Source organism: Daphnia pulicaria, chromosome 5 (assembly GCF_021234035.1).
Source record: "Daphnia pulicaria isolate SC F1-1A chromosome 5, SC_F0-13Bv2, whole genome shotgun sequence".
Classification (NCBI taxonomy): domain Eukaryota; kingdom Metazoa; phylum Arthropoda; class Branchiopoda; order Diplostraca; family Daphniidae; genus Daphnia; species Daphnia pulicaria.
In genome coordinates this window covers 3,554,529-3,580,105 of record NC_060917.1, presented here as the reverse complement: position 1 = coordinate 3,580,105, position 25,577 = coordinate 3,554,529, and the positions used below count along the sequence as shown (strand labels likewise).

Sequence of the window (25,577 nt, the reverse complement as noted above, 5' to 3'; positions counted from 1 at the left end):
TTAATCCGAATTCCTTATAGTCTGAGGAGCGAAGCCCGTAAATACTATCCACATCTCTCTAGTAGTTGCTGGCTGGTAGTAGACTATTAGACTCCAGCTGGGCTACGTCTAGAGTATCTAGGGCCAATGTAATTGTCTGCAAGGAGAGTCGAATGATGAAAAACGTCTAGCCTCGGCCAACGTGCAAATAAACCAACAAGGCGGGCCAGCAGCAGCAGTAGCAGCAGCACAGTGACCCGCGTCCATCAATGTTGTTTAGAGACGGGCGGGATTGTGTGTTGGAGGCTATGGGCTCGTGTCGTATATCTTCATATTCCAGACGTGAAAGGAAATAAATCAACGACACATATCCAGAACAAGCTACAACATCAAAGAGAGAGCTAGGGGTGCTGCTAAAGAGAAGGAAATGAGACTCGATGGTTGGCACTAAACTTTCGCATCTTCCTTCTTCTCGCAACCTCCTCCGTCGCATAATGCCGCACTATATGCACACACGCACGAGTTTCAATTGACATCTACTCTACAGCCTATCTCCATTGTTTATAAGACACAGCTTCGTAAACCTGTGAGAGGGAGTAGTACGTTGTATATGGTTAGGGCCTATGGTTAGCTATGGGCCACGTTACGGTGTCAACGTGAGAGTGCTGGGGTAGCTCTAGGCGCTGTCCTTAAGTGAGCCATAACGCATCACGTCATCAGTGACAAAACGGCGCCCTAATTGCTGCGTCGAGGGGTCTATACGACGTCCATATCGATCGCTGCTCGACAACGGGGTGGGGGGCTACAGGAAGCTGCTGGGAGGTGAAGACTATTACACGAGCGCTGGATGCGAGCGGAGCCGAGAGAGAGAGAAAGAGAGAAAAGCCGAGGATTGACACACAGTAGTCAGTGGCAACCGGAGTAAAAAAAAAAGGAAAAAAGAAAAAAGAAGAAAGAAAATGGGGAAAAACACAATCCAGCCATTTGCTGCTGTGCTGCGTGAAACGAAGCGCGACTACTCGGCGGATTCCACGCGTCCTTGCCATGGATGCTGCAGTTGGGGTAGAGAAGAGATAGTGCCAGCCAGCCCCAGAGAAGAGAGCGGCGGCGGGCATGACGTGTGGGTGGTGTTGGTCTTATTTGCATACAGGGAGCCCAGCCAACCGCGTGCGCGTTCGCTGTTTAAGCTAAAAGGGAGAGAGAGAGATGCGGAGCGGGCGGACTATAAGATGAATTCGTGAAAGGAGAGCGAGTGACAGTTCAGCAGTAGGACCAGCACAGCAATTGTAGCGGCAACAACAACAGCAGCAGCAGCCGAGCTAAAAACGAAACTCGAGCCCCTCTTGTTGATGGAGCTGACAATCACTTAACAGGCTTTTCCTTTTCGCAGCTATATAGCGCGAGCGACGTCCGCATAGTCTATATAGGCCGCAGGGCCGGGATTCCGGCCGGAGGAAGGAAGAAAGAAAAAAGAGCAAGCAAACAAACTCAGCACAGCTATGGTTTAGATGGGGGAAAGAAAAAAAAGAAGTTGATTCATTATTGAAAAGGATCCAATCCAAAATAGAATAGAAAGACAACTCTCTCTCGGTTTTATAATGCCTTTTTTTTTTTTTTTTTGTTTTTTAAATCTGCTGGTGCCATTCTTTAGTCTAGTGATTAACAATTTTCGGGCTCCAACGATTCCGCTCGTTTCCTCCCTTTTTTGATTAAAAAATTCACGAAAGAAATGAGGTTTTGGGGATTTAAAGGGAAAATGATGTGGTAGATGTTGAGTGTCGAGGGATGAGATGATGGAGACCGTAGTCGATTGCATTTGCCGTTATCACGCAGCTGGACAATAATTGGTTGCGGGTGGGAAATGCGACGACCAGTGAACTTTACGATTGGATTTGTCTTTCTTTTATTGCCGACCTTGTTGGGCGGTCAAGTCGCCACCAAAGGACAAACGACAAACACTTGAGAATAAAACAATTCTCACCGTTATTCATTTAATGAACACCGCCACTATAGCGTCTTATCTGCCCCATATTTTCGACTCGAGTGTGTCCAGCAGCTACGAAAAAAATGCTGAACTGCTTCATGTTTCGAATTTTTGAAATTGAACAGCATTTTTTGTTTGTGTTCATTTTATTTGGGTTGTTTTATAGATATTTCTTCGTAATGGAAGCTGAACGTGCATTGAAATGCTTAATGATGCATGCTGTCTGCTCTTTTTTTATAGTTATATGTAGCCGTAATAAACTATGTATACTTTTATTCAGTAGTAGATACCGGTATTGGCCTCGGGCAACATCATCACACACTGATTCGGTTGCAAGTTTGATACGCGATGTTTATGTAGACGACGTTTGACGTGGATAATAGCGGGAGACTCGAATTTGGTAGTCGAGACATCTAGAAATGCGTTTTCTTCTTCTTTTTTTTTTTTTTAAACTGAATAACAAAATTCCCTCCCGTTCTTCTAACGTACGATTACAGCCATCTTGAATATCTTTCTATATTTTTTCGCGTTTTTCATTTGATTTTTTACCCTCCCAATTTTTTCTTGTTTTACGGGTCGCTGCTAGACGGTTCCAGACCAGCGGAGAGCTGACAATCCAGTTTGCCAGCTAAATATATAGACGTAGAAAGAAGAAAGAAATAGACAAAGATAGAGAGAGAGAGGAAGAAGGAAAATAAAATAAAAAAAGGACAAACGAGAAAAGAAGAAGACTTTTAGTGAGTGGAACCAATATCATATCCTGTCGGCGCCAATGACTATGCACGATGGCGGTTCCCTCGACGCCCGTAGTGATATCATCGTCCTCCTATATACTATATATACTGCGCAGTACAATTTTATATGTAATTTTTTTTTTTGCTGGTCCTTCCTCTCTTTGGGTTGTTTGGGAGGGGAGTTCCTGTGAAAGATGACAGCATTGTGAATGTGTCTGTGCCAGTCGATTTATGTACCACAGTCAGCCGGAGTAAAGCAAAAGCAAAAAAAGCAAAAGCAAAAGAAAAAAGATGGAGGAAAAAGCTTTGCGTTGTTAGACATGGAGAAATCGACGCGGTCATCTGCAGATATTGGATTTTGCTTATATTCGTCACAGACGTATGACATGTCTTTACTTTATAGGACTTTTTATTTTATTTTATTTTATTACGGTACAATAGAGTTATACATAGTAGGCCGCCGCCTTTATCGCTCAAAGTGAATTTCTCCCCATTTCATCGCGGAATGAATTCGTCGTCCCCCGCGTTTATTCATTTTGATTGTTCCGATTTCGGTCTCCGATTGCGTCATTAGAGAAGTGGGTCGCTTCTAGCCTTCGTCAACATGCCAAGGGCAATGCTTGCTTTGGTCTTTGGCGCTTGCGGGTCTTTGGCACATGAAGACCGCACAGGATCGTTCATCAATCTTTGATGGTCTCGATGACTCCTGTGTGTTGTTGACTAATACGGGCCTCTATATAGCCCAAAAAAGAGGATCCAGCGCAATAAAGGAAGGAAGAAAAGGGATGAAAAGAATGAGGGGGACGACTAAAGTATCTCTTGTTCCAAGACAGAAAGGCAGAGACTTGTCTTCAGTTGACTTATCAATGAGAAACATTCTCCTCCTCGCCCAGTAGTCTAGCTCTTGTTCCGTCCAGCAGCACTGGATACAGATCGCTGCCAACGGGCCGCTCTTTTCTTTGATAAATACGTATGCCATCCGAGAAGAAAGTGGAACCCATTTACTTGATAGACGAGTTCTTCTCCCCAGTTCCAGGTTACGACGTCCTACACGTCCAATCTCTCTCTCCCTCTCTGCCTTGGCTGGTAGTTCACGAGTAAATGGGTGATTTCCACAGCGACGGCCGCGCCCTTTTTCTCCCCCCACAGCGGCAGCATCGAAGAGTATAGCCCTTGTGTTGTGTATGGCACTAGAGCCGTTATCATCGACGGCGCAGTCTACCATCTGACAATTTCTTTGCCATTCGTTTTCAAGGCGACATTTCAATCGAACTATTTTTTATTTGATTTGATTTTCCTTTTTTCTCAACAAAAGAAATTGCCAGATACGACGAGGACTTTGTCGACTCTCGAACCAAGAAAACTGATGAAGCCGCCGCCACTCGAGTTGTTTTATATTATGTAATGATAAGGTGCGCACAAGTGTCTCAAATCACGTCCGAAAACGAATCTATATAGGCTGCTCGCTCGGTCGGATGCCGGCCAAAGAGAGAAACCCCTAATAGCCAATCTTGACGGATAGGAATAGTAAGATATAATCGTGTTTATTCCGCGCAAATAAAACGACTCATTGATGGAACGGATATGTAATAGCAAACGAGTGAATGCTGCGCTGTATTGCCAAAAGTTCCTGCTTCTGGGTTATTTCTTTTTGTTCTCCTTTTTCTCTAATGGACTTATCTTACGGGTAGACGTGTTCATCCGAGCGAGAGATGACCAGACGTGACCACTTCGATCGGACCGAAAGTTATTTCCCTCTTGTATACCCAGCATTGCGCACACTCTATTTTTCCTTGCGATTCTTTTCGTTTCCCCAACTGCTGCTGGGCGCTATACTAGAGTTTCCTATTCTCTGGCTGTTCAGCGAGACAGAAAAAGTCTAGAAAGAAAAAAAGGTAAAGATAAAAGACGCCAGAATAAAAGTGATGAACAACTATAGAGTATGTAGGAAACAAAATAATACAGCAGCAGCGCATTCTAGAAACAAACGCTGCTGCTGGGATCCTCTTCTATATATAAAAGAGATAAACTCTTATATGTATCACAACAGAGCCCCCCCGCCGTTTCTCTGTTTCACGATTAGTTGCCGGTCTCATTTCCTAGGTGAGTTTTCAATTGGCTGAATTGGAAATGGTCGTGCGGTCTTCCCTTTTTTCCTCCTTTACAACAGACGACTATCCTTTCGGAATTGCTGGGAATTGCATAGCTTTATAAAAAGATCCGCCGTTGTTTGGATATATCCTTCGCGTGGTCCAATCACTTCCGCCGTTTCTCGTGGTCTTTATAAACCGTGCTCTCCTTGACTGATTGAACTATAAAGTGTATTGACTTGAAGAAATCCCGTCTATTCAGAATAAATTTGCCGTCTAGTGCCCCCCCCCCCCCCCGCCCGAAGCCCTTTTCTAAAGGCACCCGGCAATAAGAATTTGGTAACGGCAAATTGGCAATTCGATAAGAAAAGTTCAGAGGAATTGAGAGAGAGGCCCGCGTTGCTGGGGTGATGGAATTGTTCTATTACAGTCAGTTTGATATTATTTCTGGCCCGCTAGCTTATTCACTGCTCTGTATATATTCTTTTCCTTAAGACTTGATGTGCATGTACAGCGCTCGCGGATGACGCCAATGGAAAAATGGCTGTCAAGTCGAGACGAGGTGCCTGGGAGATTTGACGTCATGCACAGAGCACGCAGATGATTATGTTGATTTTCTCTGCTATTAAAAGTATGAGATATCGATCGTTGATTTATCTGGATCAAGCGAGGAAAAATAAAAAGGCCAGAAGGCAAGAATAGGGAATCTAAAACTATGGAAATTCACAGCATCAAACTTGGATGGATGAGGACGCGCAACTTTTGACAGAATCAAGACATATGCTGTGTATAGTCAAGTTATGGAAATCGACTTGAAATTGTTGCTCTCCTACGTCATTGTTAGTGTGTCGTCATTCGGAGATGAGCCTTTATGTATGTGCACAGTCCGACGCCCAATGTCCAATACCGTGCTGACAGTCGTCGCCACTTATTCGTGCTTTTGTTGTTGTTTCTTTTTGGTGTGTGTGTGAGTGTGAATCGTTGTCAGATTAAGAGGGACGAACCGTTGTCGTAAGTCAAAACGACATAGCGCGGCGGCGGCGGGATCTAACCCGCCGATTCAATTAGCTTTTTTTTCCTCCGTTGGCTGCAGCAGCAGCGAGCGGCTTGGCAGTCGAGTCAGTCAAAAGGAGGTGGCAAAAGAAGGTTGCTTGCATATGCACCTCAAGTTCTTCGCAACAACAAACCGACAACAAGGAAAAAAAAATTGGAAAAGAAGACGAGCAATGACTTGCTGCCATCCCTATTTCTCTTCTGCGCAACTTTTTCCCATTAGGATAAAAACGTCAAAGTCTTGATGCATATTGGGTTTCTACACAGTGTCGTACAACCAATATTCAGTCGGCCTTTTTCTCTACCTATTCCCATCTTTTCTTCTTTTATTTTTCCAAAGTAGACAGCGCAGTTTTTTTATTTATGAACTTGTCGTCTTTTGCTTTCTCGTGTCAAAGAGTCGTTTGACATTTTATATTGACTTTTCTTTCTCGAGAATCAAACAGACTGGTTTAGAGACCAATTCTTTTTTATTTTTTTACGTTTTCAAAACCCGCAAACGCGCAGGTAAATTGACGTGAGCCGGTTTTTGTCAAACCATCTTATGCACAGCTGAATAAGAAAAATCTTTTAGTACTTGCACACCGCGCGCCATTATAATAAGAACGACGATGCGCTTGAGCATGGTTTATGCAAGAACGTCAAAAGCCGACATCAACTAGTTTAATTCTCCCTTTTTTCTTCTTCTTCGCGAATCCTATATAGCACAGCGTCTTTTTCTCAGACCTCTTTCGCAACTCCCGACCTAAATTGCATCCAATAGTTTATTAAGTGACAGGCTAAATGGGATTCAAAGAGAGGGGGACGTGCGAATAAAGAACCGTTCCTTTTAAAAAAAGAAAAATAAAAAATTCCAATCGAAAGTTAATGTTTACAGCAAGTCCCTGCAAAATCAATCTTCCCTGTTATTGATCGTCTTATGAGCATGAAAGCTAAGATGTAAAGTAAATCATCATGAAAAGAAAATGCGACACCCCTTCCCCCCTCCCCATTCCCATAGCATGTAAATTTCCATTTTCAAGACTTAGCTGACATTCTTGTTGGAACAGCTTCTGGTTTTGTTGTTGTAGCCGCTATTCAAAAAAAAAAAAAATTGTAACCTCTTTTAATATAAAAGTTAAATAGAAGAAAGAAAAAAATCGGTTTCATAAGGTTGCGTTGATCCAGCTTGTAGCTTTTCATCGAGATTGACTGGAGTACTTTCGCTTTCTTTATTCTCGTTCTACCGATTAATTCTATTGAAAATTGGTTTCCCTTCTAAGAAGTGCAGCTATCGCCGATGTGGTGACTTTAAAAAAAAGATGGTTTTAAAAAGATTTGGGCCAAAAGGCGATACGTTTATTCTAGGTTTCAATCTTCCGAATTTTTTAATTAATGGCAGGATGAGTGCTAAGATAGAAATGGAATACTAAATATATGACCAATGATAAATGAAATCAGAATAATCGAGTTGATGTAATTTTTTCCTATCGATGTGAAAAATGTTTGCGTTCGAAAAACCATTTGAGTTCTTAGCCTTAACTCGGTGCTTGCGATGCGGAATTCATTACTCTTAGCATTTGGTAAATGTAGGGTATACTGCCGTGGTATTAGTCCTTCTTATCAAAAATACATAAACATTCCGCTCTCTCTGCTTATTCGTGGCTCGCTCCATTTGACATCTAGAGCTTTCCTCGACATATAATAAGCTCATCTTTGGAAGCAAGAGCTGGTCGTAATACGCTTAATGAAAGCAATCTTTTGAAGGCAACTGCCGGAAATGAGGTCCAATCTCATGTTTTAGGCCTGTGCAGCATATCTTCAACAGTTTTTGATGTATCATGGAGGAGCGCAGTGTAGTACTGGGGGGGTCGATGAAAAACCGTTGCTGCATAAAAGCAAAAGAGGTCGCCATTTTGAGTGAATGTGTGCGACGAGACCGTTGTTTGGTACATAAAGTTGCCCGGCTTCAAATCATTCATTTCCGCCAAGAGACGGCAGTCGTGTTTCTCTATGACTCTGTCCCTCGGGGTTGTCGTTTCTCAGAAACGACCAGTTTTAAACTGAAACTTTGGGATTGGTTCCGACCAACCAACTTTTGTACATATTATAGCCTTTGACAGTTCCTTTTTAATTGATCTTGTACGGAATCAAAATTTAAAGCAATTCGGCTTTCATCTACGAATGTTAGATTAAAGATGATACAACTACTGTACCTAGTTCAAACACGCCCTTGTTTGCATTGGCAGTAGCAAAGTTTTACCAATCGAAACGTGGGCGCTATACTTTCGTTTTCTATGGCGTGATCTTTTTTAAGTATAAAATAAGGGTCGTCCTGTTCAATACAATCTAACCCATTCTTTGATATTTTTCTTTATAGGTAATGCTGTGCCAAGGTAGTAGCAGTCGTCAGAATCCTGCCGGTCCGGGATTATGGCGCCGGTAGAAGACGTGGTACCAGTATGGCTCGGGTCCGAAGGCGTATCGCATTCGGTCTTACCCGATGTTGCCACGATTTCACGCCCGCATGCTGCTCTTGCCGTCAATTCAGTAAGAATGGCTGTCCCTTTTTAAAACTATTTCACATTTTCCTATTTACAATGCGAACAGCATGAAAATGGGTCGTGTTTATTCATTTATTCAGCGATCGATTCAGATTAGATTATCAAGTTTGTTTGCAAAGTTTCGACAGCTATTACTTGAAACGTGAATTCTAACTGAATTGTCTTTGTTTCAGATGAAACAAACAAGCAGGAATCGGGCGCCGGTGAAGTCCAAGATGGCAGGTCGATCTACCTCTCGTCTGACGCTTGCAGCAGCTACCAGCGCAAAAATAAGTCCGGAAGGCTGCGGCGGCATCGATTTATCTCATCCTTTTTATCAAAATCCACTGACGGTGGTTGCCAGCAATCGCTAGAGCAGCAGCCTGCACTACGACCCACGATCTCTCAACGCTCCCACCTTATGCCCATCATTTCGTCCCACCACACTGTTGTCTTCATTGTCGTCACTCTCCTCCACTCGCTATTCACCTCAGGTAGGACATTCTATTGATATAGACTATTGAACTGAGGCAATACATCAAGCGGTTGACTCGATACAAGAGCTGAACTAATCGCCGACGTTGCGCTTCACACATCAATTGTATGGATATTAAATATTACTGGAAAACGTTCTTGACAATTTACAACGGTTCAACGTTTTGCGAAAATGAATTCGAATTGAAATGTTGTTATCTATATGAGCTAACTTATAAGGAAGCAATAACTGCGAGTCTTCGGCTGTACGGTCGTGTTGAACATCGGGTGCATACAAAGTAAGAGGGTTGAATACCCTGCCCAGGGAGCAATTTTCATACAATTGATCAACCAAATCTTTTTACCCTGGAAAAAAAAAATGTCCGCCCACAGTCTGTGAACTAAAGAATAGAGCATTAAGTTCGCTTCCTTCGTAGTATCCAAGAATTTTTAGAAGATCCTTCGAGCATGAATGTAGTTGTAGAATACGCCCGAGTAAACGTTCCGCCACAATTTTGATTGCTCTCGCTTAATACGGGTATTTATCGGGACAACAATTTTTTTAACAGAAAATTTAAAGTAAAACTTAAATATATTACATTTCGTTATTTTTTCTGAGAAGGAAAACAAAGTTATTTGTCTTTCTTCGAGTTTGCCCCCATAACATGGTAGCAGGATCTACACAGATCGAATTAAGTGTTAGCCTAGATAGTAGACTCGATATGAAACTTTGGAATTGGGCAACATTTCTGTGCATGATCCCTCCCTGGATCTTACGATTTCGATCGGAGCGTTTCCATACAAAAGCTTTGCGGGTGTAGGAACTGTCAATAGGGCCAGAGAATCTCGTTACATACTTTTTTACTTGTTGACCTTTCACTTAGAGTTTTATTTTTGTTCCTCGCGCTTTCCATAATCCCTTACACTTTTGGTTACTTCCATAAGAAAAAGATCAAGATCAAAAAGGGCATCGGAGCAAAATGAGATCGATCTATAACCCATCAGCCTAGAAAGTATAGGTAGACCTACATTGAATGGCCTACTTTGTAACCCCCAGCAAAAAGTCTAGGTAAATTTTAAGTCATTATGTGAATGAAGAACTAAAACAAGTCCTTCCATTTCAAATCGCATAAAGTATCCGAAGAAATTTTGCAAGAAATGCTATAAAAATGTATCCATCAAAACCATTGCACGTATGCAGCTCGAACAAAATACGTCGCAAGATCACATTATATACTTTTTTGAAATGCCAGGTGCTTACATAGTACATAGTACGCGGTCAATCATCCTAGATGGTTCATAAATCCTACCAAAGAACTTTTATATCCCTTCATAAAGAGAAAGACTGGGCCCATAAAAGTGGAAAAGGGTTCTTATACAGAGAGATGGAAAAGAGAGATGCATTGAAGGGAGATAAACTAGGGGGAGGCTGGAAAGAGTGGTTTCCGAGTCGATACATCGCACACGTGGGCACGAAAGAGGAAAGAATAAAAGCCAACTTCCGATCGATCCAAGTTTCCTGTTGTTAATACTTGCACGCTGAGACGACTGGCAGGTTGAAGCAGAAGCCAACCATCCACCTAATATAAATACATCTGTAAGTCAAAGAAAAGGAAAAAAAAGAAACATTGTTGCAGCAAACATGGTTTAAAAATTCGAGAATTTCGGACAGAAAGGCAGAAAACCTACATGAACCGTTGTGGTTGTAAAAATCCTTGTTCGACATTTTACTCGATCCTTTACAATTCCTACCCAAAGCTGTCTGCTATTCACTATTGGCAACCGTGTATTGGCTTAATGTGTTTTCATATTTTCAGTGTGTGCCTAACGAAACTTGTTGTAGGTTGTAGTAGCTATTCTCTTTACAATGAAAGGGCTTCTCACTGGTTACTTTTGTGCTTCAGATAATTAATTAAATGTATGTATTTAATTTCGAAATATTGCAATACTTGCATACCTCTGTGGCTCTATCATGGTGCCTTTTTTTTGGGAAATCATTTAAGCCTACTAGGACATAGGCCAAAGAATAACGTTTTCCTGAAATGGGAAAAGAGAAAATGGTGTTCTGAATAATTATGTATTCTAAACTGCATCTCTAAAGCTCTCGCTATGCCTTTTTCTATAGGATTAAGTAACCCACAGGACGCTGAACATCTGACGGCAATGGTAGGCGACTCGATCGTCTTCAACTGCCACATCGAGTTTCCAGAAGCCCATCCAGTTCCTTACGTCATTCAGTGGGAGAAAAAGGTATTTATTACTTTTCCATATGAAAACCATCTCTGACAATGTCTCTACAAATGTTATGAAGCGTTCGATTGCCCATGCAATAGTTATACAAAGCCCCAATTTTGTGTAGTACAGAAGTAAAAAAGTGTGTTGTTTGTTCAAAACAAAACAAAAACAAGAAAATGGGGGAAGGTTGCTAATATTACTGATAAAATTGAACATTTCCTTTGATCTGTGGTATTAAACATCGGCTGATGTCGGATTGTGGGTTATTGGCTGTTGGAAACAAACATGATTCTAAATTGGCAGCTCTATTTTAGTATTTTCGCTGCAATTCAGTACATTTCTCACCTGATGGTAGCTTTTAATGGCAAAAAGGGAATTTTGAATATTCTGAATATTCTACTCTTATTAAATCAATAGTTGAAATTAGGAAATTTGAGATCAAGACAATTTTGTATTTATTTTAAGATTGTTTTTTTTTCAATTCTAATTCTAAATTCTGAAACAGGGAGTGGAGATACCTATTTTTATTTGGTACGAAAACTATTTGCATACGGGCGAAGGATACGAAGGCCGAGTGTCTCGCATAGCACAACAAGGCTCCCTCGAAGGCTCATCTCATTACGGCCTAGCTTCGCTCAACCTGACACGGATTCGTGAGTCCGATCAAGGCTGGTATTCGTGTTTGGTCAACTTTCTCAACCGATCGCCACGACAAGACAAGAATGGCACTCTCTTCCATCTTAACGTTCATGGTAGAAAATTCATTTTATTAGTACTAGTATTAAGAAAAACAACGAAGAAATTATTGTAAGTAAAAATGGACCATTAATAACAAAAATATATTCTTTGCTGTTGATATGATGACAGCTCCACCAAGATTTACGATGACTCCCGAAGACGTAGTCTACGTCAGCCTTGGAGATCCTATTATTCTGAGTTGCCTGGCAGAAGGAACACCCATCCCTGAGATCCTGTGGTATCGCGACAACGAGTTAGTTCACACCTCCCCCTCTCTGGCCGTGGCCAACGATGGCACTGAGCTGCGGATTTCGAGCATACGCCAGGAAGATATTGGCGACTACACGTGTGCAGCCAAGAATGGCCAAGGAAGTGTCCGACATACCACAAAACTCGTCGTTGCTGGTACAGTGTTTCTTTCATTTCTTGTTTGGCTTCTAAGCATAACACAAATCCCAATGTTCCTTTTGGAAAAAACAAGGCGCTCGAAAGTTTCGTCAGCTTGTTATGGATCTAATATTGACTAATGCGTGTGGCAATACTAAACATAAATCCAGATTGATTAGGCTAATTAGCTTAGCTGAAATGATCGTAGAGTAGTAATGTACACGTCATTTTTTCTTTTTTATGTAAAATGATAACGAGCGAAGATTTCTCTCTTAAAGCCTCAAAATTTTCACTGTTAGTGCTGAATGTTAGAGACGTTATTAAGTTGATTTACCTTTTACTTTATTCCCTTCCCAGTCAACGAATACCTCGTCATCAAAATCTGGTAACTTCGAAGTAAAGTCTGCCCGTGTCCCGTTTTAAAATGAGAATGCGAATCACAAGTCTCGTGGCAGTTAGTTTGGGTGAGCTGTAGGGACTAAAGAAAAGTCTTTGATGGTAAGGGAAGTTTATATTGGCGGTTCGTCGTCTTGTAGAATATAAATAAGAATTACGGTTCGTTGGCTACATGCGCATATTAAAGATGTGTCCAAGCAGCTTGAAACTAATATCACGTCTTCATGCTGTTGCTGTTCACGTTTTGTAATTTTCCTTCATCTCTTTGATTTAAATGATATCTCTGATGCATTTCTTAATGCTTATTCTGTTGAGTGCTCAATGGATACATGTACAATACGAATATAAGGATGGATGTTTGATTTGTCATGCGTCAAAATGGGTTAAAAGGGAACGAGGCAAAACGAGCTTCAATGCAGATGTATCGTACAGTTGAATGCCACAGACGAAGAAATACGCCTTTTTCCTTAAACTTTTACTTTCCCTTCTGTGATTGCGTGTCGTGTCTCCAACTACACGTGAACTCCCATTCATTGATTTTTTCCCATCCATTTTTGTTTTTTTTCTATTTTTACTTTGGATGGAACCGCATTAGAAAAAAAAAATCATACAATGGCATTTCAATAGGCCTTTCTGAACTTTTAAGTACAGTAAGGTACAGTACAGTAGGCTTACCGTAGCCAACTTATTGATCGAATTGGTATCCATTAAAATAAGAACTTGTAAGTAGTAGGGCATCACAATTCACAAACGTAAATGTCGACATATGTTTAAATTATTGAAAAATGGTTTTCTTTGTATAAATAGGAGGAGCCGTAATAATCGTTCCGCCATTGAACGTCACCAGACTGGAGGGTGACAAGTTGGAGATGCCATGTGAGGCACGGGGGCTTCCTGGCAACTTTAGCGTTACCTGGTACCGTGAAAATCATGCTGTGCGCTCGATCCCGTGGCTCGAGTCCCGCACTTTACTTAAAAGAGATGGTACTCTGGTTATCAGTCCCGTTCACTCGGACGACAGAGGGCTCTATTCATGCGAAGTCACCAACGGAATCGGCGAACCCCAGAGAGCGTCGGCCTATATAGAGGTTGAATGTAAGTAGATTTTTTTTCTTTTACTATTACGAAATATCTTCAGCATTCGCCGAATAACGTGAAACACCTGTATTTCGTTCTATTTCAAGATCCTGCTCGAGTGACGTTCACTCCAACGGTTCAGTATCTTCCATTGCGACTGTCGGGCGTAGTACGATGTCACGTCGAAGCTCATCCACCATTTCAATTCATCACGTGGACTAAGGACAAACGAATATTCGATCCTTTTGAAACGCCCAACGTCGGTGTCCTGAAAAACGGCTCGTTGCTTTTTGAAAAGGTGCTCTATTTTTCACGACGGATCATAGCTGAATCCTGTTGAATATTTTACGATTGCATCTTTCCATCTCATTGATGCCCATGCAGGTGTCGCAAGAAAACCAAGGTCGTTATACATGCACGCCGTACAACGTCCATGGAACTGCAGGCTCGTCAGCTGTTATGGAAGTTCTTGTCCGAGAGCCGCCTACGTTCGTGACTCGACCCAAACCTATATACCAGCACAAGATTGACGACGACATTCAGATGATGTGCGAGGCTCAAGGAACTCCCAGTCCCCGCGTCACTTGGAGAAGGGTATGATAGCAATTTTGTCTTTGCCAAAAAAAATGAGAGATCCTTCATGTTTTTCTGTCTCTAATTGGATGGACAGATGGACGGACGGCCTCTGCCTCGTGACCGTTCCCGGGAGGAACTTGGCGTATTGACGCTGAGCAAGCTCCGTCGGACGGATTTCGGATACTACGAATGTCACGTCTCTAACGAAGTGGCTACACTGGTCGCCACTGCTCATCTGGTCATCGAAGGAACGACGCCTCATGCTCCTTACAATATTACCACCGAGTCAAGTGAATTCTCGGTCAGCCTCGAGTGGCTTCCGGGCTATAGTGGTGGATCTGATTACTCACAAAACTACGTCATTTGGTAAGGCTCTTGCTAACTTGATCCTCTGTGTCCTTGAATGCTAAGAAACGGTGTGACAGAACATTTAATTTTTTTTTAACAAATGAAATTCCACTATAAATAGGTACCGACAAGAGGGAGCAACGCAGTGGATTCCTGTCGACGTCGATCCACCAACCAATACAAAGACGGTAATACACAACCTGCAGCCGGGAACCTCCTATGAGTTCCAGGTCATTGGCAAGAATGTTTTAGGAGATGGAATGTTCAGCAATATCATCAAGGAACGCACCAAAGGTATACAGGATTAATTGCCATAAAAATATGTATATCCCCGATTAGCGATATTAAACGTATTTAAGATTAATAACCCTCTATGAGCCCAATAAAACACCAATCAATCTGGGTTTTATTCCAAACCATATTAAAATTAAGAAAAAAAAACGGCGATTGCAATGCGCTGAATGTGTCTCGGATTCACTGTAATGTGAAAATTACATATGCGATCTATATGTCTACGCGTTCAGGGCAAAGACCACCTGATCCACCTCCTCCTGGTCCTAGTCGAGCGACCACGTCACCGGCTCCGTCGAATAGCGGAGATAATGACGGTAACTAACCATCAGCTAATGAAAAACAGGATATTGCACGGTGCACGCATAGATTTATTATACGCTCCCTTTCCTAATTTTTGGTTATGACTTTTTATCGAGTGAATAGTTAAAAATTATTTTGTCCTGCAGCATTTTAGTTTATTTGTTATTTTTTCATTTTGAGTTCATTCCTCTCGTTTATGTTTTAGAATTACGGAAGTACAATGTAATCGTTTACCCGACTGACGCTCGTGGTTCCACCTACATTCCTGCTTTATTTCGCCCAACAGGTTGGATTTGTTTTACTTCGGTTACTAATTTGCTTTTCTGAATGAGTCGTACAAACGTTCCGCATTAACGGGAATTATTGTAGACAAGTTTAGAATTACAAATGAAATGTTATCGAACAAGAAAATTTCAATGATGAATTAATTTTCTTTCATATCAGGGCCACCCCCAATAGCGCCAGAGAATGTAACCATCACCGAAACTTCCGATGGAATTATACTCTCCTGGAGCTATCCCCGTCGTGGAAATATAGCCATTGCGTATTTTACAGTGGATTATTGCTACGACGATCAATGGAGGCGGCTGAGTAAATCAGAGCTCAAGTCCACAGAGAATAATTTTCAAGGTATTTATCATTCCATTGAAGTTCGGTCTTTCACGTTCTACATTAACGAAAACATGTAACATAATTTTATTATTAGTAAAAAATCTGAGTCCTGGAAAGACGTATATGTTCAGGATTAACTCACATACGTTGACAAGTCAGGCCTCAAGCGAAAAGGTCTCGTACATCATCCAGCGCAAGATCAAAGACAAAGCTATCACTGCAGGAATCGTTGGAGGAATACTTTTTTTCATTGTAGCCATCATTTTGGCTGTTTGCACAGTAAAGTGTGTCAATAAGCGGAACAAGAGACGCAGGCGTGAACAGGAAAATGGTATTTCTTGTTTATTTTTCATCGCGATACTTTTAATATTAACATTTTCGTCGCAAAAAAAACAAAAAAATCATTTTTCTCCACTAACGAGTGAGGAACATTTCACTCATTCACTTTTATTTTTGCATGATTCGACATCAATGTGTAGCTTACAGCATGGTGGCCTGTCAGATGTCAGCAGATACTCGAAACGGCTGTCAAACGGGCCCTGCCAAGTCAGTGCCTTCCAGAAAGTGAGTGTTGTATTAATTTTTCTTCTTCATTTATTTGTCTCAGTTGAAAAACAAACAAAAAATCATTGAAAAATTTCTGAAACGCTAAAACTACTCCATCTTACTAGCAGTGTTCAACTAATAGATTTCTTGTTCCTTGTGTGTGAAAGTGCGAGAAGTGATGAACTGTGAATAGCGTATAAGACAAATTGTTTAGATAAAGTCGTCAGCAGTACGTGTGGAGGAATCCAGCAAAAAAGCCAAGTGGTTTGACCTATCCTAATGATTTCTGTAGGCTCTCGTCCGAGCTCTCTTCCTCCGAGGCAAGCATCTTAGCGACTACTATAGCTAGTCTGATGCTCAACCGTAATAGCGTAGCGAGTCATCGTAAGAATTGCTCATTAATTTACCACTGGGATCCTTCCGATGCCGCACATTTGGCTGACTGTATTCTATACCACTGCGACGATCTGACCCGACCACTTGGCGGCACAATTTCTTTCAATCTCATTCACTGGAATACCGTGTGCAAGTTCACGTGTTATCTTCTCCTAATCAAAAATGGTGTTGGGTTGCTTCCGAGAACGATAATTTAAAAACAAAACTAGTCTTTACTTCTGAGTCTTGCTAGCTTTTCGTTGGATTGTACATATTCTGATGTTTCCTCTGTATTCTCTCTTTTCTCATGCTGCTCTTTCTGGTACCTAGGAGGAAAGGTGAGCGACGTTTCATTTTTCGTCTCGATGTCGTTAAAGCTTAAGAGAGATTGCCCAATTGCATGGCTTAACTTACATGCGATGTGTACTTTAGAACGAAAGTATTAATATGGCTATTTGCAAGTTCAACTTATAGTGGTGGGTGAAATTTCACCCACGACTGTACTTTACCTATCGTGCACCCGAAATTGTCATTCAAGCCCAATTGTTTCATTCCTGCTAAAAGTTGCGATTTTACACCACGTAGTACTGTTTTGCAGAATTATAAAACTCCCTATCAAAGAAGGAAAAACAAATTGAATGACGGTTTGATTTGTGCAAATATCAACCAAGATGAATATACTTGTTTGCTAGTCCTTTCGGAAAACCATTCCGCCACAAGTTTTTATTTTATTTTACAAAAGCATGCTATTCGACCCGCACTCGATATCACTCGCCAGCGAATGTTCTCCGGAGGCTTTCGGAAAACTTTACGTTTCAAATTTGCCAGTGCCGTCAAGTTTTTAGACGACAATCAACATTCACTTTAATCATTTTGAAATACCCGAGTCTAATTCATATTTTTGCATTCTTTGTTTTATTTGCTATGTGGTTGATGTCATCGCAGAGGATGGATTGGCCGACTGCCCTCTATAACGCGATTGTCACACTTGAAGCGAGGAGCAGCTTCTATCCGCCACGTTCTACACATTTGTCCAATTGAGCTGCCGGAGCAAGATCACGAAACGGGAAGAACGTCGGTAGCAACGAGAACAGGAAACTTACCACTTGGAACAGGAACGACTACCACTGATGCTGACGACTGGCTTGAGTACGGCGCGGCTGAGTTGCAAACGCGAAGCACTAGACGACGATTGGAGGCTCGATACAACGTCCAGGCCGAATTTCTCCAACCAGCTGGATGGATTTCTCGAACACCAGAGGGCAAGTTCGTGGTTGCCGATGAAGGTGCTCGGCAGATCCATCCAACTTACGGCTCCTATTCACCAGCTATAAGTCCTGTTGTCGAAAGTGGAGTTTACCGAATAGGTGGCGACCGACTTATCTGGCCACGACCGAAGCCAATTTTACGCAGGGAACTAAGCCCTGTACCACCTACTAGTGGTATATTGCCGGCTATGATATCTCCACCGACTAATTATCCGCTAGCCATGTCATCCCATCCAACAGTAACTTCTCCCCAGTTCGGCCGACACGCAATCCCGTCGCAGCCGTCATCTCCTCATCATTTGATACCTGGCAGTCGCCAAGAAGCGATTAGATCTAGTTCACCAGGTCCGGGACTCCTACTATCCCCCTCTTTAGCAAACTTTAGCGACATGAGTTCGGTTCGTCATCCTAGCTCAGCAGAACGATCTTTGCATACCACATTCTCGTCTCGCCTTTCCTCTTTTCAAAAGCAACAGACACCAGACTTACCTCCGCGTCAAAACAGGCTCAACCGTTTTTTCCCATCTGCTGTCGCTCTCTCCTCCTCCGTAACGCCAAATAATAACTACATCCACGAGCTTCCTGCCCTTCTACCGATTCATCAGCAGCTGATTGTCCAGCAGTCACCCAGACGACAAGTCTCACCTCCACTAGAGACGATGCGTACTGTTCGCGCCGAAGTCCATTCGACTGAGACACCTCGCAGTGGGTCAAAGCAACGTGTTCAAAATGAGTTCGGCTTGCTCCTGAATACCGCCGGAAGGCATTTTCACGCTCCACCTCCTTTCCGACCGCCGCCGCCACCGGTTTATCATCAACTTCCGTATACAATTTCATATCCGTCATCGTTACAGCGGCCATTGGCAACAAGTTCGCCACCACGAAGTCGTCATTTCCCTGAAGGTGCTGGTCCCTTTCCCCCAGGAAACTATCCTCGACGTACCGCCGATCTTCTTGGTTCACCCAGGCGACGTTCACCGCTAACAATAGCAGTTCGACTGAGTCCATCTCGGACGCAGCAGCGAATGAGTGAACGAAGCCGTAGTCAAATAGTTGAGTACTCTCCTCAAAGCCAATCGAGTTCGAGCGGATTCGATAGTAAAAACACATCGCAACAAAATCAGAGTTCACAGTCTGGATCCGGACAATCACAGCTCATGGCTACTAACTTCTCTTCTTCCACGCTATGGGGAACGTCTCCACCGAGCCAAGTAACTTCAGGCGAATCTACTTACGTCAACTGGCCCGTCAAAGCACTGGCCACGCCTTCTCTATCTCTGCTGGATGCGAGTGTCGATAACCACTACGAATTCGACACGACGCAAAGTCCAAACGAGACGGGGCTACAGGATTCTACGCTTCATACGGCTACTTTCATTCCACCCACGACAACTAGAGCTGTTGATCTATCCACAGATTCCTCTGGACCTGGACCAGGACGCCATAGAAAGGTTGGGCCAATACCGGCACGGTCGGAAAACATTGAAGCTAGGGTTCAAGCCATGAAGGAAGAATTTCAAGAATATCGGAAACGAAGGGCTCGCGGACTACTCGAAAGTGCGTGTTAACTTGTGGTTCTTAAATAGTGACTGAAATTAGTGCTAGTTTTTTTTTAAACATTGAATGCCAGAGACAGGAAAGAAAACGAATACTCATTACTTTCAAATTACGCTTCATTCCGCGATCGCTGCATTCCGCATCCTATTCCTCCCAAGTCTCAATTCGTTAGCTATTTGATTATGAAAGTATACGTTGTGTGAATGATAGCGTAAATGTGTGCATGCGACTTGTCGTGGTGAGTGTGCTAAATGCACTATTTATCGTGAAGAGATTGATTCAGCAGATAAGAAAAAAACATGTATGAACTAAATGAATGAATGTCATCGAGTAGATTTCCCACTGCCAGTTGCTACTGTAATTAAATTCCAGAGAAAATTCATTCTTGTTCAAATTCATCCATTATCTGAGTCTTGATTATTCAACTTCATGCGTAGACAATTAGAGACAGCAACATTCCCATGGAAGATAGAAACTCTGTGGTAAAATTCGTAAACATGACTCGCTCACTCCTACGATTCATTGCTTGCTCCTTCGATTTAGCGCACTTTCTCATTGGATTCTCTTATCAAACTGTAAATCCAATAGACATTTGTCAACCTCGTCTTTGATTATGTATATGCGTGCAAAAATGCGACTCAGAAATAATCTTGTATGGTGTACTAAACATGGAATCATGATGTGCGAGTGTCATCCTAGATTAAGAATATTTCGTTTCATGCCAGAATCCTGTTTCTTTATTAAAAACAGAAACCCAAATGAATGGTTCTGTAATGTTTGTCTTACTTGGTTTCTTCCAGTACAAATTGGAGGCTTGTCTCACCCTTCACATGTGTTTTAAGTCATTTATTTCAAACACCTCAGACATTTTTTTTTGCACAACTTTTCAGCCAAAACACATAAATCAAGAAACTACCCATCGCATTTTACCAGACAATGCCTGCTTCACTCTGGCTTGTTCAATATCCTTGACTGAAAAAACAAACAAAAATATATATATTAATACGTTTTTTTTCTGGCTTCATAACGACTTGGGTCTCACTTGATTGTCGTCGGTTAGATCGACCGTACAACATCCTATGACGAAAATCCTTTGGAACACTGGAGCCTGGTTTGGAAAACTTATTTTTCCACTTCCTTGATTCAAGAACTGCAACACTGAAGTCAGATGATTCCACTTCTCCCGTTTCCAATGGGATGTAATGTTCTTTTTCAAACCCTAGTAATTGTGCAATTTATGAGATAACAGATCATTTATTTTAAAAGCTATCGAAAAATACTTATATGACCACTGGAGGCATTCCCAGATTTAGTTCTCTTTCTTTGCTTTTTCTCAGAATCTTGTTGAGATTGTTGTTGAACAGGTTGAGCTGAAATGACGTCCACTAAGTTATCAGGTAACCTTTTTGAAGCCAAAGACTGAAGGGTTTTAGCTTTCTGTTCTTTCATCAATGCTTCTTTTTTCTGTCTTCGTTTTTTTTGTTCTTCTTTAGTTATGCGTTTGAACTGTTCCTCTGCTTTAAGTATTGAAAGAGCTGCAACTTTTGATTTACTAAAGGATACATCATCAGGAGCTTCATCTGAATCTGACGCAGAGTCATTTTCTTCAACAGCTAGATTTGTTTCATCTCCTGGAAAGAAAAATAAACACTTTGTTGTAACAAGAAACACACAAGTTCCATCAAAGGAATTAAAAGAAGATGAAGTACCTGCTGGTATGTTGAAAACCAAATCGCTGTCTTCTGGATCTGGGCAATATTCATACTGCACCGAAGCCATCTTATTTGTATTTAAAAAAAAAAAGAATTTTTATTTTCCACGTTGTGCGAGTGAGACGGACAAGGACAACCAGACATGTGTCAGTACTCAGTAGCAGACAATAGTCCGCGTTATTATAAGGATTCGACTAAACTACGGGTTTACGCCTTACGGACATACCGATGGTAATGTGCGGGGCTTGCTTCTGGCGGGCTGGGGGCTGGCTGGGGGTGGGAAGGTACTTCGAAACTTTTCTGAATACAGTACACAGCTGCATTCACAGCAGCATGGCCTACTATAGTCACGGCCCATCATCGTACGCTTCTGTGTGGGACCAATTTTGGGTTCCCTGCCCCTTTCCTGTTGCCATAGTACATAGCCAGAGGGTCGTAAGTATCGGTTTTTGTTCCACGTTTCCGCAGATTCTTTCCACCCTTTGGGATTTTTTGGCTTAAGTCGCCATGCCTGTGTGTCTGGCTTGCATCCAGCCATGGTCAGAGTCGATAGAAAGCAATTGAAGGACAGTCTAGTGGGTATAGCGGTGGATTCCCATAAGAGAGGTGTTAGGTTCAAATCTACGCAAGGCACAATCAATTTTTCATAATTTTTCCTTGTTTTTTCTATATTTTTAAAGCGAATTAGATGGAATGCCTAGATTGTGTAAAAAATGCGAGTTTTTTCACATTTTTTAAAAGAAAATCTGAATTTGTTTTCTTTGGCAAGGACTTAGAAAAAAAAGCAAATTCAGATTTTGTTGAAAATAATGTGAAAAAACTCGCATTTTTTCACAATCTAGGCATTCCATCTAATTCGCTTTAAAAATAAAGAAAAAACAAGGAAAAATTATGAAAAATATATTAAAACTTGCATAGATTTGAACCTAATACCACTCTAGTGGGAATCTACCGCTTTAACCATTCGACTGTCAATCGCTTTCTTTCAGTCGACTCTGACCATAGCACTATGCAAGCCAGACACAGAATCTGCGGAAATGTGGAACAAAAACCGATACTTACGACCCTCTGGCTATGTACTATGGCAACAGGGAAGGGGCAGGGAACCCAAAATTGGTCCCACACAGAAGCGTACGATGATGGGCCGTGACTATAGTAGGCCATGCACAGCAGCCAGCATTTGTAGTAGCCGTAGCTATCATCAGATTTTGAAATTGAGTGGAGACAAGTGTTAATGATCATCGAACATCAAGCTGTAAGCACGTTATAATAATGGGTGAAGTGGAACGATGCTCTCCTACTAGAGTTTTATTAACTCATGAAGAATTAGTTAATCTTGACAAATCCCAATTACAACAGCAATGGATGAAGCAGGAAAACTACATTAATTGGCTGGAGTCACAGCTATCAACTGCTCAGAATGGTTGGCTTATTTTCTATATTCATACCAATTTCTACGGTAGCTTATTTGTTTCATTCATTTAAATTACTATCAGCATTGACTCCAGTACGAGAGTTTGAAGAAAAACTTAAACATTCAATTTCATCTGAATCTGGAAGAAGGGAAAATTTTCTTTTAATGCGTTTGAACTCTAAAGAACAAGAAATTCAAGATCTAATAGTAAGTTTAATGAAAATGTCTTTGATCAAAATGAATGCAATCACATTCATCTTAATGAATTTTCAGAATTACTGTGCCATTTACTTATTTTCACAAATTATGACAGGTCCAAATTCAAGAACTGAAATCATCACAAGCTGGTAACTCAACATCCTTGAGGTCATCACTGTTAGATCCATCAGTCAATGTTCTAATCCAACATTTGCGTAAAGAGCTTGATAAAGCTAAATCAGCATTTGAAGAAACTCAAAATGAACTGAGCGCATGGAAATTCACTCCAGACAGGTTTTTCTTTATAGTAGTCTTATTCTATCTTAAGTTACTAACAGCTCCCCTCTCTATTCTAAATTTTATTGTTGAAAAAACTTATAGCAATACTGGGAAACGTTTAATGGCGAAATGTAGACTACTTTACCAAGAAAATGAAGAACTAGGAAGGATGATTTCCTCTGGCAGGCTGGCTAAATTGGAAGGGGATTTAGCTCTTCAGCGAAACTTCAGTGAGGAGATGAAGAAATCTCAATCAGGTGAATTAATTTTGTTTACTATATTTCTTTAATTTGATTAAGTATTGTAATAAGAATGTCACAGTTATGAAATTTGATTTGTTTTTTCTGTCTCAAATGAAGGATTCATAATTTGTGAATTGATTCATTTCTAGACTCAAAATTTGTTCCTCAAAAGTGCCTGAATCTTATCATATTTTAAATGTACTGTACTGACTTATTTTTTAATTTTAGCATTTTATTTTTATTTTTCAGAATTAGATGAATTCTTATTGGAATTGGATGAAGATGTTGAAGGTATGCAATCAACTATTTATTTTCTACAGCAACAGTTGCGCCAAACACGGGACCAACTATCTGAAGCTCAAAAAGAAAATGAACTTCTTCGTAATACCAGCACAAACACGGCCAACACAGGCGCAGATGAAGAAAAATCCCCGGTAAACTCTTCTCAATCGGAAAATCAGTTAAACGAAAGGATGTGCGAACCTTCTTATTTGCAGTCGAACTCTTCTCATCTTATGAATGATAGTGATCGGTGTAATGGCCCTCTTCAGCCATCTTTTCACAATGACTAACTATTACTTTAAACTTATCTTTCGTAAAACGTCAAACCTGATTCGATTACGAGTAGTTGGTTTTAATTTTCGTGATGGATTTTCATCGTTTATATCGGGTTTTGGACATATTGTAATCCATTATTTTTTTTTTTGTGAAGACTTGATTTTTTTATTGCCAATTGTAGTGTACGAGTAAGTTAATACGACGAGTAAAATTTTCTTCAGATCAAACAGCCTTATTATACACTGCGATTGAAGCTGCAAAATTAGTAACAGTAGTTATAGGCTCGTATCCTATAATTTATTATCTTATATTTCCTATATATTATTATTTCCATTTATTATCCGACATTTTTCATTATTATGATTTTCAATTGTGCCGAAATTTTGATTCGATTTTTCGAGTTTTTTTGGCATATGAGAGGATTGTTGAGAGGATGTTATATTGGTTTTTCCCAGTATGGCGTCATATTCTTCCAAATTTTGCGCGATTCTTTAGTCATGAAGCTTAAATGGCTAAATAGCTATATCTGAAATAATAGATCCTAGCCGCCAGTTTTTCTCTTTGGAGCACAAATTCATCACATAAAAAGCCATTCAGGAAATCGTATGTGTGTGTGCGTTGACATATACGCATTCTCGTTATGAACTTTTTATGAACAAAGTTCTACTAATGAATCGTGGTATTTTTACGATTTCATAAATTAGACTTTACAGATGTAATATCTCACTTTCTAATAATAATAGAATACCTACAATTCGTCAATTCCAGGTAATAAAGTGCGAGTGTGCGACTGCGACGTGGGGTGGCAGGGTGAAATACCGTCTCGAGCAACTCATCGAGCTTTTGCTAAAATTTCTAAATGTTTCAAGTATATAAATGAAGTTCAGGACTGAATCTGATGTGATTTAAAGTTTTATTTTATATTGGTTTCTTTTTATTTTATCTTTATATTTTTTAGTTCCTTTGTTGGATTATTCATCGCGATTTCAGAAATCGCGCCACATTGGTTGATAATTCGACCGCTGAATTTGAATTGGCATTGTCATGACATCGTAACAAGCATCTCAATCTGGTTCTGGAGCGTCTGACTCCCTCCTGAACAACGTGGGAATATTTACACAAGTGTAGGCGTGTAGGATGTAAAATGTAATCGAACTTCCCACGATTGGGGAAATATTGATATGGTTATTTTTGGTTCCTCTCGTGCCGTCGTTGTCTACGATTCAAATAAGTTATGTGTCTTGCACAGTGCTCCAGCTACCCGAACCCGACTCAGCATCATTCGACTACCCAGCCAACTTGAACTACCCCAGGCCAGCTCTCAATGCAGCAGGGAGTTTCTTGAGGACGACGAGATCATGATTTAGTGAGGAGAATATGTTGTGAGTATCGAGTATTTTTCTTTTGTCTTTTTTTTGTTATTGTTAATTCAATTCAATTCATTGTGGATTAGTGTGGATTAGCTAGAACAGGCAACCTTCGATCGTTTTTCCTGGTTTTTCATCTGTCAAAAGCACCAACTTTAAATACTTTTATTTTTCTTATTTCTAAAGTCATTTATTGGAGTTATTGTGCAAGATTATTTGGGGTGATATTTGACCGTAAGTGCTACAAAGCTCACTTGTTAGA

The 25,577-nt window shown here is 41.0% G+C and overlaps 3 protein-coding genes across 9 annotated transcripts in view; 2 read left to right on the top strand and 1 right to left on the bottom strand.

Moving 5' to 3' along the window:
* LOC124340787 (protein turtle-like) overlaps window positions 1-20,374 on the top strand; it is a 39,774-nt gene extending 19,400 nt beyond the window's left edge. The window contains exons 2-18 of one of the 6 annotated variants that reach the window (XM_046793445.1): window positions 8,200-8,369; window positions 8,557-8,856; window positions 10,962-11,086; window positions 11,577-11,823; window positions 11,939-12,214; window positions 13,400-13,687; window positions 13,777-13,967; window positions 14,054-14,263; window positions 14,340-14,611; window positions 14,715-14,887; window positions 15,118-15,201; window positions 15,393-15,473; window positions 15,632-15,817; window positions 15,894-16,130; window positions 16,279-16,363; window positions 17,051-17,058; window positions 17,666-17,839. In XM_046793445.1, the coding sequence (XP_046649401.1) occupies window positions 8,282-8,369; window positions 8,557-8,856; window positions 10,962-11,086; window positions 11,577-11,823; window positions 11,939-12,214; window positions 13,400-13,687; window positions 13,777-13,967; window positions 14,054-14,263; window positions 14,340-14,611; window positions 14,715-14,887; window positions 15,118-15,201; window positions 15,393-15,473; window positions 15,632-15,817; window positions 15,894-16,130; window positions 16,279-16,363; window positions 17,051-17,058; window positions 17,666-17,694 (2,880 nt within the window). In that variant the 5' untranslated portion in view covers window positions 8,200-8,281 and the 3' untranslated portion in view covers window positions 17,695-17,839. Of the gene's footprint in view, window positions 1-8,199; window positions 8,370-8,556; window positions 8,857-10,646; window positions 10,755-10,961; window positions 11,087-11,576; window positions 11,824-11,938; window positions 12,215-13,399; window positions 13,688-13,776; window positions 13,968-14,053; window positions 14,264-14,339; window positions 14,612-14,714; window positions 14,888-15,117; window positions 15,202-15,392; window positions 15,474-15,631; window positions 15,818-15,893; window positions 16,131-16,278; window positions 16,364-16,637; window positions 16,730-17,050; window positions 17,059-17,665 lie in introns of those variants that run through there. The other 5 variants (XM_046793444.1, XM_046793439.1, XM_046793442.1 and 2 more) reach the window with 5 other exon arrangements.
* Window positions 20,375-20,376: 2 nt separating this feature from the next.
* LOC124341308 lies at window positions 20,377-21,434 on the bottom strand. Its single transcript, XM_046794359.1, has 4 exons — window positions 21,255-21,434; window positions 20,826-21,176; window positions 20,588-20,764; window positions 20,377-20,517 (listed from the first exon to the last, which is right to left on the bottom strand). Exons 1-4 carry the CDS (start codon window positions 21,322-21,324, stop codon window positions 20,450-20,452), a joined length of 666 nt encoding a protein of 221 aa, XP_046650315.1. The 5' UTR covers window positions 21,325-21,434; the 3' UTR covers window positions 20,377-20,449.
* Window positions 21,435-22,425: 991 nt separating this feature from the next.
* Window positions 22,426-24,175, top strand: LOC124341199 (pre-mRNA-splicing regulator WTAP-like). 2 transcript variants are annotated; one of them, XM_046794204.1, is made up of 5 exons: window positions 22,429-22,680; window positions 22,754-22,878; window positions 22,985-23,163; window positions 23,251-23,405; window positions 23,640-24,175. In XM_046794204.1, exons 1-5 carry the CDS (start codon window positions 22,530-22,532, stop codon window positions 23,960-23,962), a joined length of 933 nt encoding a protein of 310 aa, XP_046650160.1. In that variant the 5' UTR covers window positions 22,429-22,529; the 3' UTR covers window positions 23,963-24,175. The 2 variants fall into 2 exon arrangements, with proteins under 2 accessions (XP_046650159.1, XP_046650160.1); XM_046794203.1 differs by having other exon boundaries at window positions 22,426-22,680; window positions 22,985-23,405.
* Window positions 24,176-25,577: the final 1,402 nt, after the last annotated feature.

Coding starts and splice junctions, on each gene's coding strand:
- LOC124341308 (XM_046794359.1), bottom strand. CDS start 21,324: ATGGCTTCGGTGCAGTATGAATATTGCCCAGATCCAGAAGACAGCGAT. Junction 21,177..21,254: donor GGTTTTCAACATACCAGCAG/GTACTTCATCTT, acceptor TTTTCTTTCCAG/GAGATGAAACAAATCTAGCT. Junction 20,518..20,587: donor ATCTAACCGACGACAATCAA/GTGAGACCCAAG, acceptor TTGTTTTTTCAG/TCAAGGATATTGAACAAGCC.
- LOC124341199 (XM_046794203.1), top strand. CDS start 22,530: ATGGGTGAAGTGGAACGATGCTCTCCTACTAGAGTTTTATTAACTCAT. Junction 22,681..22,753: donor GCTATCAACTGCTCAGAATG/GTTGGCTTATTT, acceptor AATTACTATCAG/CATTGACTCCAGTACGAGAG. Junction 23,406..23,639: donor GATGAAGAAATCTCAATCAG/GTGAATTAATTT, acceptor TTTATTTTTCAG/AATTAGATGAATTCTTATTG.